At 40.0% G+C, this 13,305-nt stretch overlaps 1 protein-coding gene across 3 annotated transcripts in view; it reads right to left on the bottom strand.

Annotated features, from left to right (window-relative positions):
* LOC126389889 (collagen alpha-1(I) chain-like) overlaps positions 1 to 13,305 on the bottom strand; it is a 25,264-nt gene extending 11,959 nt beyond the window's left edge. The window contains exons 1-17 of one of the 3 annotated variants that reach the window (XM_050043840.1): positions 13,150 to 13,305; positions 10,278 to 10,351; positions 7,173 to 7,598; positions 6,974 to 7,021; positions 6,863 to 6,904; positions 5,841 to 5,888; positions 5,529 to 5,672; positions 5,268 to 5,366; positions 4,232 to 4,294; positions 4,073 to 4,153; positions 3,217 to 3,267; positions 2,463 to 2,624; positions 2,254 to 2,328; positions 2,101 to 2,145; positions 603 to 725; positions 211 to 516; positions 73 to 123 (exon numbers count right to left, since the gene is read on the bottom strand). In XM_050043840.1, coding sequence (XP_049899797.1) covers positions 73 to 123; positions 211 to 516; positions 603 to 725; positions 2,101 to 2,145; positions 2,254 to 2,328; positions 2,463 to 2,624; positions 3,217 to 3,267; positions 4,073 to 4,153; positions 4,232 to 4,294; positions 5,268 to 5,366; positions 5,529 to 5,672; positions 5,841 to 5,888; positions 6,863 to 6,904; positions 6,974 to 7,021; positions 7,173 to 7,598; positions 10,278 to 10,341 — 1,828 coding nt within the window. In that variant the 5' untranslated portion in view covers positions 10,342 to 10,351; positions 13,150 to 13,305. The remainder of the gene's footprint in view (positions 1 to 72; positions 124 to 210; positions 517 to 602; positions 726 to 2,100; positions 2,146 to 2,253; positions 2,329 to 2,462; positions 2,625 to 3,216; positions 3,268 to 4,072; positions 4,154 to 4,231; positions 4,295 to 5,267; positions 5,367 to 5,528; positions 5,673 to 5,840; positions 5,889 to 6,862; positions 6,905 to 6,973; positions 7,022 to 7,172; positions 7,599 to 10,277; positions 10,352 to 13,149) is intronic. The other 2 variants (XM_050043842.1, XM_050043841.1) reach the window with 2 other exon arrangements.

The raw sequence follows: 13,305 nt of genomic DNA, 5'->3' as shown, positions 1-13,305 counted from the left end.
AAACAGACAACCACATGATGGATACAGACAAAATATCAATTTACGAATTATTTATGATTTGTGTGAACATGCCTTTAGGTCCTGGATCTCCTCTTTCCCCTTTTAGTGAGTACGCAAGTGTTTCTAGAAGTAGAAAAAATGTTAGGATCAATGGAATGTCCAAGAGGTTGATTCACTAGCGGATGGGCTGATTTTTGAGTATGTTCATACCTCTGAGAGCACTCGAGCGGAGTTCAGCCCTGACCAGCTGCTGAACAGCTCTCTGCAAGGCAGCGCTGTCCTGTCCTGGTCCTGTCCCTGCGCCTCCCCCTGGCCCAGCAGCCCCCAGGTAGATCCCATTGTCGGAGCGGGTCAGGGTGGATCCAGCAGAACTCCTGTCAATGTACGCCGAGTCCAGCGGGTCGATGATGTTAACACCAGTGGAGGAGGCTGACAATCGGCTGGACCTGGCTGAGGTAGTGCTGGTGATGGCCTCGAGAGCATCGACGCGGTTCTTAAGGCGTTTCACTTCTTCAGCTGTGAGGTCAAGGAGAAGATGATTCAGTGACTCTTATGAAGGTAAAAAAAAACCAAACATGCTGCTGTGGTGATACACGTCTTACCCAAAGCAATGAGTCCAAAGAGAAGGCCGAGGAGGAGGAGCAGGCTGAGCAGGAGGCCCAGCAGCCATTTCCACCAGCTGCAGCAGGAGCAGAAGCTAAAGGGTGAGTCATCTTTACGGATCTCTGAGAAAGAAAAAAGTTCAAAGACAGGTTCAGATTCTTCTACATCTTCTACATTCTTTGACATATTATAATTCAAGTGGACTGAAAGAAAACTAGACTTCTGCACCTCCACTTGGTTCTGTTTTTGACTTTGGCAAATCACAGGTCATTTTAAAAAGGGTGTCCCTATTGCCTTTTCATACAAATACAGATGTATGTGCACATCCCTCCAGTAAAAGCCTGATTCCATGGCAGGGAATCCTGCAGAGGAAGCTGCTATTCTAGTATTGGCAACAACTGTCTACACTGCAAAGCAACCCAAAAAGGAAGTACTAAAAGAGAGTCTGACATTAAAACTCAATATTGGCAAAGCGTTTCAGAGAAAAATGTTGCTGGCAGTTTAGCCTTGTGTTATCCAGAGGCAAAGGCTCATGGCTTCAACTTCAACTTCATATTTATAGAGCTACAAATCACAGTGTGCACTCCGCGTTACTCCCAACTGTTGTAGACTGCCATACTGGAAGGAGAGCGGGCAGCAGCTCCAGACACAGCCACCCAATCAAAAGCCGCAGCAAACCAAATCCAGTCAGCACAAACCCCAACTCTGGGGGGACTGGACAGCTGCAACTTCCCTCTGGATCACTAAACTTTCTGTTGCTGCTGTTACACAGGTTAGACCTGATGCTGCCGCTGGCCATCAGCCTGCTGTGAAACCCAGTGCTGGGGCATTTACACCGGCCAAATTCAAACTGCCACAGCAGCCAACTAAAGCTTAGTCTACTGAGCATCGGCCTGCTCTACACCTGGATAAACAGTCCACAGCGGTGGGGAGTGAGGTGGAGGGAGTTTGTGGTCAGAGAGAAAGAGCAATGCAAGGAGGGGCTGTGTGCAGCTCTACATGAAATAAGACTAAATAAATCAATGTCTGTGTTACTGTATGAAGCGCATACATATTCCGGTGCTCGTCTGGTGGGAGAGGCTTAGGACAGAGAGGGGAGACATGCAGGAGGAGGTTTTATTTTCAAACCTGCCAGTTTTCATTGTCTTTTCCAGATTTCCACTTACCCCAGCTTTAAAGTTTAGTACTGTGGTAGTGTTTAGAATAAATTAGGAGAAACTTATGTTCATCGCCATATTTCTGAGATAAGTTTCTTACTGTATCAGCTTGTAGTTTTTATAGTTCTTACATTTTCTTAACTTGCTGCATTTTTCTTAAAATTTTAAATTTTTAAATTAAAAAAAAAAAAAAAAAAATTAAACTATTCCTTTTACTTTACCCCTACCTCTAAACACTCCACTTGTACATATTTTTGGTGGGGAACTGGCAGGATTTGACTGTCAACCTGGAAATACAACAGATTATAGTAAAAGAAAATAATAGGACTGTATACTGTACCTGCGTAGGTGGCTTTGTCTTTGGTAGCAACTTTTAGGGCTGCAGCTTAAAAAAGAAAGAAACAGCAGATAATTACATGCCAAATAAGAAATATAATGTATATATTGACATCTGAAAGCCATTAAGATTTGTTGCATCTAAAGTAAAGTTTACCATCTGTTCCTTCCTCTGTTGTGCTAGATGCTACCTTCTGTTTCTCTCTCTGTAAAGAATCCCCAGAGTAGGCAGCTACAACACAGAACATGTGATTAATTAACAACTATATATCTGTGGTGATTTTCAAATGCCCGTAATAACAACAGGCAGTGAGGAAGTACGTCAGTGTTAGTACTAATATAAGCAGTAGTAGTATTCAGTATTACCAGAGGCACTAACAGGTGCAGCAGACAAGAACGTCTTCCCTGTGTCTTTGGTCATGACCAGCCACTCTGTGTCCTTCTTCACAGGAGCGTTCTCCTTCTCTATCAGCACAAACTTAAAATCTTTGCCCGAGGCCTCGTCACTGATGGGACTGCTGGGTCTCACTGTGGGGAACAAACAATAAGACATTAAAAACCCAAATATAGTATATACTGTGACTAATTAGCATCCAGTAATAAGCAGGGTTCCCACGGTCATAGAAAGCCTAGAAAATGTCATTTTTAAATCTCAATTTTCAGGCCGCCTGTAAAAGTCATGGTATTAGTAGAATCCTTGAAAGTTTTGGAAAAGTTATGGAATATTGTTTAAGTGGAATTCATTGTTACAGTGTGGATAACGTTCCATGTAATGAGCTTTCTTTATACAATGATTATAATAAGATGATTAACATCTGGAGTACAGTACATTCTACAGTTCTTACAGATTGTGATGGTCATGACGATTTTATTATGGGTCTTTAAAAAGTCATGGAAAACTAGAAATGTCTCCATGAAAATATGTGGAGTCCCTGAATACAACATAAAAACTGACTAATGCCTATGTGATTAAGACTTTTAGAACAACTACACATCCAAAGGGACCTAGCTAAAGTCCCTGTCATGTACTTTAATATAACATTATTTTATTCACCATACTATATTATACTGCATGATGAATGTAACGCCTAATGTAAGGGATAATTTTCCACCACCTCACCTGTGATTGGACTGATTACAGTGCTAGTTGCATTTTTCTGCACACCATAAACTGTGAGGAGACAAACACACAAATTTACACAGTAATTATTGATTCTTAAAACATGTTACAGCTAGGCCTGGACCAAATGGTTCGAAGCTTCAGAGCTTCATTCATAATTTAAACATTCAAATCCTAAATCAACATTCAAATGTATTAGTGTTACTGTTTGTAGAATTATATTCCAGTGGTGGCTGCATAGTGTTTCCAACTTGTGTGATCCAAACTTTTCTAATAACTCCAGAGCATTGTAAAGTCCAAGTTAACATTTATTGATCATTTAAGAATAGTTGTAATCATTTCCAAAACTGCTGTAATCCATATTTGTTGGACAACATTTTCATCAAGGTCAGAAAACTATCTGCTCATGTGCTTGTGGTGCACATAGGGAGTGTATCGATTCAATAAAGAAAGTTAATTTAATAAAGAAAAAGACTAACTCATTTCATCAGATACTTTACTTTATTAAAATTGAGAAACTGAGGATTATTTTAAGGAATTTTAGGGTGATGACATCATCAAATCTGATGACAGATATCAGAACTTCCTTCAAAACGTTTCAATAGAAGCTTTGAATATTAAACTGTGATATTTGTTAGAATAATAAAGCTTATAGGACATGCATCTTTGATATTTGTTTGGTTGTTCATTCACCATTTTTTTTAGTGAAACTGACACAACATATTAACACCTGAAATGTCATTTAAGCATAGTATCTAAAACTTTTTCCCATTTTTATTGTCGCAGTAACATATTATTAGTTTAATATTAAATAATGATGTAAATAATATTAGGTTGATATTAACATTGACTTTACCTATCTGTGCGTTGGTCCCAGTGGGAGAGAGGACAGTGGGGGTGGTACTGACCAGGTTATTCTGAACTCCGTACACGGGAACTGAGACAGAGGGAAACAATATAGTTATCTACTGTCAGTGCCAAGCTGAGGATGTGGAAATGACAGACAGACACTCACCAGTGCTGCTGACAGACAGACTGCTCATGGAGGGAGAGCCCAGTGTCAGGTTGTTCTGAACTCCTGTACAGACAGAACAGAATCGCATGTGTCCATCTTCCATCACAGTCGGCACAGCAAATAAAAATGTACATGGTACATAATAAACTGCCTTATTCACCTGTAACTATCATCTCACACAACAAGTAAAAATATACTCAATAACTTATATTTCAATAGTGTTATTTTTTTATTTAATATTATCTCCCCATATTTAATTAGATTAATCTCGAGCAGGAACGCACTGTATATGGACAGTGTATCTCATATATAATATATGTGATTCTGAAATGGGCCATTCTGCAAGATGAGTTCTTTTACTTGTGGTACGTTAAGAATATTTTAATGCAAATACTTTTGTACTTTTACCAACAAGTCCCTCAACCCATAAGACCACTGAAAAGACAGATGTCAGATGGCTGCAAATTCTTGGAAAGAAATGTCCACTAACATCGGTGTGGACGTGAGGCAGAGACGTGGACGAGATTTGCTCTGTTTAGGACGCCATGTTTTCAAAGTTAATTTTCTCTTGCCCTGTAAGGTAAGCCTTGTCACAGCGTCCTGCATTATATCACAATATTAGCACTACAAACACACATTTTGTTATTTGTTGACTGTTCCTATTCATTAACACTTCAGGCTACAGTCCGCCATGATTTGACTATACTGTGGTGTTGCTATTTTAGTTAACTAAAAACTCAGATTTTTTTCCCACTTTGCTGTTCGTTTAGCTTTAAAGGGTCAGTTCACCCAAATCACAGAAAGAAAGATTTTTTACCTCAGTGGTATGTAGCTATGCAGATAGTTTTATGAGCTGGTGTTTTGAGAAATCAAATTTTGAAACCCAATACAACTGAGGTAAATTCAATTTTATATGTTCTTCTTGATGCATTAAAAAACTTGCATTTGAATATTACAATAACAACTGGCCTGCAACAGTTCATTGAGAATGGTTAGATACAGCAGTTGGTTGCTGATGTCATTGTCATTGACTGACCTGACGGGTAAAGGATGGAGGTCGTGGACAGGTTGTTGGGGTTGGTGTTGTAACTGTAGCCACTGCTCACACCTCCAGACCAAATGCTGCCATAGTGGTCTAGTAAGGAAGACAGAAAGATGATAGACAGAAAAGTGAAAAATTAAAAAGTGAGGGCATGCACAATGCAGGTTATCTAAAAAAAAAACATAACTTCATATATTAGAGGAAACAACATTTATAAACCACATGTGTATGAATCTGACAGCTGCTCAGTTGAACCTGCAGTTGAGCTCTCAGACATGGTCCTAGTTTCCATGCTGGCCTTCTTGGGGATGGGCAGCGTGTTGTTGGGGGACTGAGTGGGGCTGGTGCTGGTGGAGTTGTTTCCTCTCAGCAGACGCTTCACGTCGTCCAGCTCCGTCCCTGCACAGCAGAGCCAACAGTGGGCATCATATGGACGACCACTCTGTCTTAGTTACCATTTACTCTAAATTCAAACTGACTATATTTCATGATTATATTGCTGCAGCATAATTGAATTCCTTAGGATCAGATATGTGGATATGCATGGCCATGAGGGGTCATACTCACAGCTTGCTGGAGGAGAGGCACTCTGAAGCCTGGCTCTGATCTGACTCTCTAAACAACAGGGGGAAATGGTTCATTGAATTTCCTTATTGCTTTAACCTATGATAACAATCTACAAAGTAATGCTCTAAATTGTATTATTTTATTATTTTTTATCCACTTAAAGGTTCAGTGTGCAGGATTTAGGAGGATCTTTTGGCAAATTGGAAATTGAATGTAATATTCATAACTGCCTTTAATTAGTGTTTAATCACCTTAAACTAAGACTCTAAGACTAAGACTTGAACTCTTAATCCTCTTCCACGAAGCCTGCCTTGTTGCACCTCCACATTTTTACAGCATAGAACAGACAAACCAAATTCTAGCTCGAGAGAAGGCCTTTGGCGTTTTTATGTTACCTGAAGGCAACCATAGATTCTGCTACACGCTTGGAAAAGGAGGGATGAGGGGAGGGAAGTTGGTGCCAAACAAGCTGCAACTTCCGGGGCTGAAAAATGAGGCCAAAAACGAAGTACCAAAAACTGCAGTTCTTTTAATGGCCCCTTGAGGCTGGCTCCAGAACAACTCAATCACCATAGACACCATGTTGAAATGTCTGACTTTACAGCAGAAATAAACATGTTTGAAGCCTGGTACAATAAACATTTTTGGCCTCTATAGATAATTTTTCCCCCTCATGACAACTGTACATGGGTGAACTTTCATATAACTCAGTTTACATTATATTAAGGCTTAAAGTTATGCATAATTATGGACAGGGCCACTTTGAGTGACAGGCTGTCTGCAGATAGTGTCCTCGGCTTCTCAGTCAGCTCAACCCCTCGCTCCTCCACAGCTCCACATTCAGATGTCAGTAGCCCAAAATGCCAAACTGGAGGCTTCAAAACAGGAGCCCACAAGCCCGTGGGTGACGCCACGGTAGCTACATCCATTATTTTTTCAGTCTATGGTAACCTCACCACTAGATGTCACTAAATCCTACACACTGATCCTTCAAGTGTACTGTGTCAGAGCATCCAGTGTACCTCTGCTCTGAGTTCTCCCTCTGGAGACAGAACTTGAAATACCTACAAGAAAAAGAAAGTTTAATACATGTGCACATTCCACAGTTTCCCTGAGGTTGTTGTAAAACTTACCGTACTCCTTCCTGTTGTACTCTGGAGAGGAGTTTGTGCTTGAACTCTCTGAAACAGCGACAAAATAAAGACGGTATTAGCCTTCAGTGTATCCTAACCTCTCCAAATGCTGTAAAGTAGTGCTGCTAGACCCTCAAACTACTTAAAAAGACCAGACAGTTCAGTAAAGCAACATGATTGAATTGACTCTATGGCCTACCGTCAAAGACATCTGAGAGAGCTGTTGCCATGGTGGTCATATTCTTCCTCTCCTTTGGAACAGGTGAGTAAGTGACCGCTGAGGACGAGCCTCTCTTTGCCTCCCCAGATCCTCCTGAACCGTAACCAGTATTTGTCACTGTTGAGACTGTCACAGCACCTAGACCCCCTTCCCTTTTGCCTTTAGCAGCCTTTAACCCTGCCCCAGCCCCTGAACCCCCCGAGGCTGCTGAACCCCCTCCCCCTGAGGATATGGCAGAGGAAGCTCCTAGAGAAGTGATGCTGATGCCTCCGGTGCCCTTGCTGGCTCCGGAGCCTCCAGAGCCACCGGAGCTGCTGGATGTGATCAGAACTGAGCTGCTTGTGCCGCCAGAGCCTCCTGATGCAGCTGTCTCACCTGACCCTCCTGCACTCAGGGACAGATCCCCTAGACGAAATGAAGGAAGGTAAAAGACAGGTGGATTTACCTCCTCATACATCACAGTGATCATTCATCAAATTTTTGTTAAAATATGTTTTTATCTCATCTGTCAAAGTCATATCTTATCAAAGCCCCTGTCAAATACGGCATTGTCTGCAGGGGCTGAGGATGTCTAATACCCATTTGCCTAAATCCAGTTTCAGCTACAAGACTGCACAGGCAACATTCATATTTGACCTATAATGTGAATACCTATTTAAACTTTTTTTTTTGGTCATATAATAACATTCCCAAGGTAAGCTGCTGCTTGTCTTAGTAGTGTGCCTGAACATGCCTTAATACTGTATAGCATGAAATCCTTCCATTCTTATATGAGGCTGATTTATGACATGTACATACAACATACTTGCTGCTGCTGGTGCTGCTGTGGATGATAAACTTTCTCATCTAATAAACATGATAAGCTGTCACCTGGAAGCTTCACAGTATAGCTCCCTCTAGTGGCATGTAATTTTAATTCTTCGCCCACCACAACATACTTTAGGGCTGCAATTATTGATTTTTTTGGCACCTGAAAGCAGAAAAACAAGCTGTAAATAAAACACTGACTTATCACAACCCAGTCACCAGAATAAATGTTGACATTGTATGTTCCTGCAAACCACAAATTCATAACATTTGTAGGCCTTCCAACACATGCTCACTCCGACCTCGTCACATATCAACGTTTTGTCATGGGCTTACTTTGTCCAGGTACTACGTGAAAGGTACCCTAGGTGTGTTGGTTGTTGATGTTCTGGGACACCGTGTCAAGTTCTGCCTGTTACATGCATTGTCTTCTTTCAAAATACAGTTCAGTTTTCACAGGAAATTTGCCATTTACATACAGTCTCTTTCAAAATAAACTTACTACGTCCATACAACACTAAGTATTGACATTTTTTTCCTTCAACAACTAACACACATTGGTTGGGTTTAGGAAAAAAGAAAAGGGTGTGGCTTTATATTCTTACGGAGCGCAAACATTGCTTTCTCTGTGAAAGTTGGGTGAAAGTCAGTGTTTATTGGACCAATCCTTCCTGACCGCCCCACTCGGACTTTCGCCACCTTGACTTTCATTCTTGTCCCGACACGTTTCCCCCGACGCTGCTGACCGGCCACGTATTATACCAACATGAAAGGATAGCTTTGTACATTGGTATCTGACACCGCACGTCAGTGCTCAAACACAGGATTTCGACGACTTCAGAGTGAGACCAGGTTGCTCATTCCAAAGTCGTCAAATACCACAGATTGGTCACTGATTTCTGCATCAGACACCAACGCAAAAAGGAACCTCTTGTGTAAATTTATAACAATGTTTTAGACTGATGCTGCACCCTTTATGGTGTTATGATACGCTGGTAATAATGTAATATAAGGAGCAGAAAAATTCCCTATAGGTTGGGTGGGAGGTGAGGTGGATAGGCCCAACAAAACCTGGACTTTCACCTGCGAGCCCACTGTTCGCTTCACATATGAATGTTGAGCCAACCCATTTTGTTTTTGTCTCTAAATCTAACCATGGGCTTTTGTTGCCTAAACCCTAACCAGGGACTTTTGACACATAAATAAAGTAAACGTAAGTACGAGGTGTTTTACTGACGTAAGTTTTTTTTTTTTTTAACTGTATGCATCTAACAAGCAGAAAACTTTACATTTCCTGTTAATACAGAAGTGTATTTTGAAAAGACACAATGCATGTAACAGGCGTAAAGTGACAGCGTCCTGGACCATCAAAAACAGACGCAGGAGGATATCTAGCGTATCATATGTAGACGTAAAAGACCACTGAGCAAACAGCGATATTTGAGGCGTTTGGATGAGAACATGTTGGTTATTATTTAGCAGATCATTATTATTTTTTAATTTTTTTAAAGATATTTTTTGGCCGTTTTTGCAGGTGTGAAGGTGGTAGAGAGAGAGGAAATGACATGCAGCAAAGGGCCACAGGCTGGAGTCAAACCCAACAGCCTTGTACATGGGGCGCCTGCTCTATCCACTAAGTCCCCGACACCCCCAGATACGTTATTATTATGCTTGTTTACATTTATCAAAGCTATAGTTTATGTGTGGTTAGGTTTAGGCACAAAACCATTTGGGTATGGTTAGGAAAAGATAATGTTTGAGGGGCACAATCCCCTGCGAAACACAGCAACGGGCTGCTAAAGAACACCTATGTTTGGTTGCTAAAAAGCCACTGGAAAGGCAACTATGACTCACTAAAGACTGTAAGCTTTGTTGTTTGTTGGTCTACCCCTAGTTTGATTCTGGGCAAGTGGCAAACAGTATGTTTATCAAAGCTTTTCCCCCTGAACAGAGCTGCCTGCCGTGTCTAGAAATAAGGCTGATGAAAGAAGGGAGATCGAGCCAAAACTGTAACAGTCAGAAACCAAAACAATGAGCTAAAGATGCTAAAAAGCTCAATAGCTCATCCATTTTTGATATAAAAAAATATTGATTAGTGCAGCTTTAACTTTACAATCTACCATTCAATGTATGCGTAACAAAATGAGCTATTGTTATGCATGTGTAGGCGACAGAAAATGATGAATGCCAGGGTACAAAGATGAATGATGTCACAGCTTACTTTGCAATTTCATATGTCAATCCAGCCACAGTTACAGGCCACCACTCAGCTCTTACCTCTGCTACTTCCTCCAACACTTCCCCCGGAGCTGTCAGTCTGAGCTGTAATTAGATTGTCCATCCAATGCCAGCTGTTGGGGAAAAAAAATACACACTGTTATTTTCTGTGACAAAGCAATCCTGAGAAATGGACTGTTATAATGTGTGAAATATGAAAGAGGAAAACTGTGGAGAAGGTAGATTTTCATTACATTTAACTGGAAAGTTACTGTACCCTGAGGCACACACAGTCCTCTCCTCATTTCATACAGTTTCATTTGGTGTGGTCATATTTCTCTCCTTTGTAGCCGTCTCCTGTGGAAAGGCCTCTTTAGAATCCAACATGCCATTGATTTAAAGGGTTCACCTGAAGCTGTATAGAGAGGGCGTAGCTCCGCACTCACTTGATGAATGTGGCTTTCCTCTTAACAAAAAGGATCTACAGTATAAAGGCACATCACTACAGCTGGATGCAGTATGAGGTTTCAGTCATAGCTGGGGGTTATGGCATAGAATCTTTGCCCAGCAGTCATACAGATGAACTGAACTGATTACTGAAGGCGGAGCAGAGGCATACACTGATGATAATATCCACTCTCTGGGAAGTGACATCCCCTCCAAAATAAAGTAAGGAAGCAATGATATAAAGCATGTGATTATGTGTTGCTGTTGGCCCATTAATCTCAGAGTACCCTGGCTGGTTGGTGGGGATGGTTGGAGGTGGTAGCATGGACTGTGGTGTGCTACAGTGTAGTTTATCATACTGCCACCAGGGGGCACCAGACTCTCGAGTTTTCAAATGTTACACATGGGAGTTTTAGAAAGTCACATCATTGTTTTTCAGCTGAATCACACTACAGGGGTCAACCAAGAGGATTCACTCTGTAGGCACAGATAACTGAGAGTATGACAGACTTTATATAGTGACCTGTGGGAAAGAAAACCCCAAAACACACTCCTCAAGTAATGTTTGTGACTGTAAAATGAATGCAGTTGTAGAATCCAATCTTAAAAGAAAAACTTACACATTGTTCCTCTTAAAAAAGAATCCATTGGTTCAACTTTAAAAAATTACGTTAACAATTTGCATGCATCTTTTTAAGTTGTTCCAACTCCGGCGTCATTGAGTAAATTCTGCGGGTCTTTTATAATCTGATAAACTCAATTAGTTTAGTACAACTAATATAATTTGCTTTAAACTCGCAAAAATTACTCAAGTTGAGTCAACTTAATATTTATCCAAAAGTTGTGTTGATAGTTAGTCAAACTATTTTATTTAGGATATCCTAAGTTATTTCGATTAAGTGCTCCCCCTCTGTAGACACATTAAAATCTAAGCTGAAGACCCAGGTGTTTTCTAAGGTCTTTGATTGTTCTTAAGGTTTAATGGTTTTATTTTTTTATATTTTATCTTCAGCTCTTACTGTTCTGTGCTTTTTTTATTTATTTATTTATACTAATTTATTTATGCATATTTTTGGGTTTGTTATGTTATTCTCTGACATTTTGCTTTTAACAAGTGAGGTTATTTTATTATTATTTTTTATTTTATTGTACAGCACTTTGGTCAACTCTGGTTGTTTTAAATGTGCTTTATAAATAAATTTGATTTGATATTTATTTCAATTCCAAATTATTTTCATTATTTTATTTTAAAACATGTTGTGACTAAGACACGTCAATGAAACAGACATAATTTATATATGCTGAGAAACTTATTGAGGTGTGAGCCACTAACCCCATGAATAATTTTTTTAGAGTGTACAAATAAAAGTAAATTTATAAGTAATCGTTTCTTAGTTCAGTACACTCTCAGGGGTTTGCTGCTGTAGCTTTTTCTAGTGTGGTATGACCAGCAGCATGTGGTGTCTAATGTTAGCTATGTTAGAAAACATTTTTTAGACATTGAAGTTCACTGTTACTCTACATTCTAGCATTTAGCATTAACCCGTGATGGTTCCTTGTGGCTGCAGTAGCTGCTGTTCAGAACAAACATTACATACATAGACATTTTGTAAATTTTCTGCTGTATCTTTGTAAAACATGAGGGAAACCAGTTAACTCTACACATTATACTGAATGTTTTTGCTTCCAAATCATATTCCCATTACTTAATAACATATACATATATATGTGGAATATAAAAGAGTCACTGTGCTGCTCTTACACTGACTATAGGAGACATCATTTGGGATGACTAACTGTTAAACATGGATTTATTTAGCGCCCTAGGCCAACCATCTATAATGTGAAAGACCAAACCGAACTCACCAGGCATTATATTAGCAGTTATATTAACAGAGGAGTCTGGATGTTTGGCTCTAAAAGCACAGGGCAAAGCCCCCAGCAATGCCACCCATATAGTGTGCATTACCACCCACACAGCCAGCACCCACTTAAAGGTACTGTAGATGTAAAACAGTGACATGGAGAACACTTTTTTACGTTTACATTTCAAACTAAACATTAGCATGGCACTCTTACATGCACAATCTACATACATTTCAAACTATGTCACAGGAAACTATAGAACAAACATCAAATCTGGACTGAGCACAGTTTTTGCATTTAATCATACAGTAGGCCTACATTGCAGCTTTTTTTTTTATCTCCTCTTACTTTGTCATGTATAGTGCCTTTTATTTTTGTTTTCCATGCGTCATATTGTACGTATAGGAAGTCCATAATATATAGATTACTTGTATTTTAAAGTGACCTATCTTTACTGTCCTGTATTTTATTTACTAATTCACTATGATATTATTGCAAGTATTATTTTATGTAGCAACAACCTGAAACTGTACAAGCATACTCCAGTCTTACCTGATACATGCATGACTGCCTCATACAGTAACTATATAAAACATAAAACAACATGACTTTTTCTTACCTTTAAGATCATTTGATCAGAAACAATCCCTCCCCCCTTTCGTCCCCCAGCAGAAAGACACTCAATCAGTTTATCCCGATCGAGACGTCGCATGTATAAAGTCCAGGTGTGGAAGGAATAAGCTGTGAAGTGCCAGGGACCTGCATGTGCCTGGAG

This window comes from Epinephelus moara, chromosome 5, assembly GCF_006386435.1.
Source record: "Epinephelus moara isolate mb chromosome 5, YSFRI_EMoa_1.0, whole genome shotgun sequence".
NCBI classification, from domain to species: domain Eukaryota; kingdom Metazoa; phylum Chordata; class Actinopteri; order Perciformes; family Serranidae; genus Epinephelus; species Epinephelus moara.
This window is presented reverse-complemented; position numbering and strand designations above follow the sequence as displayed.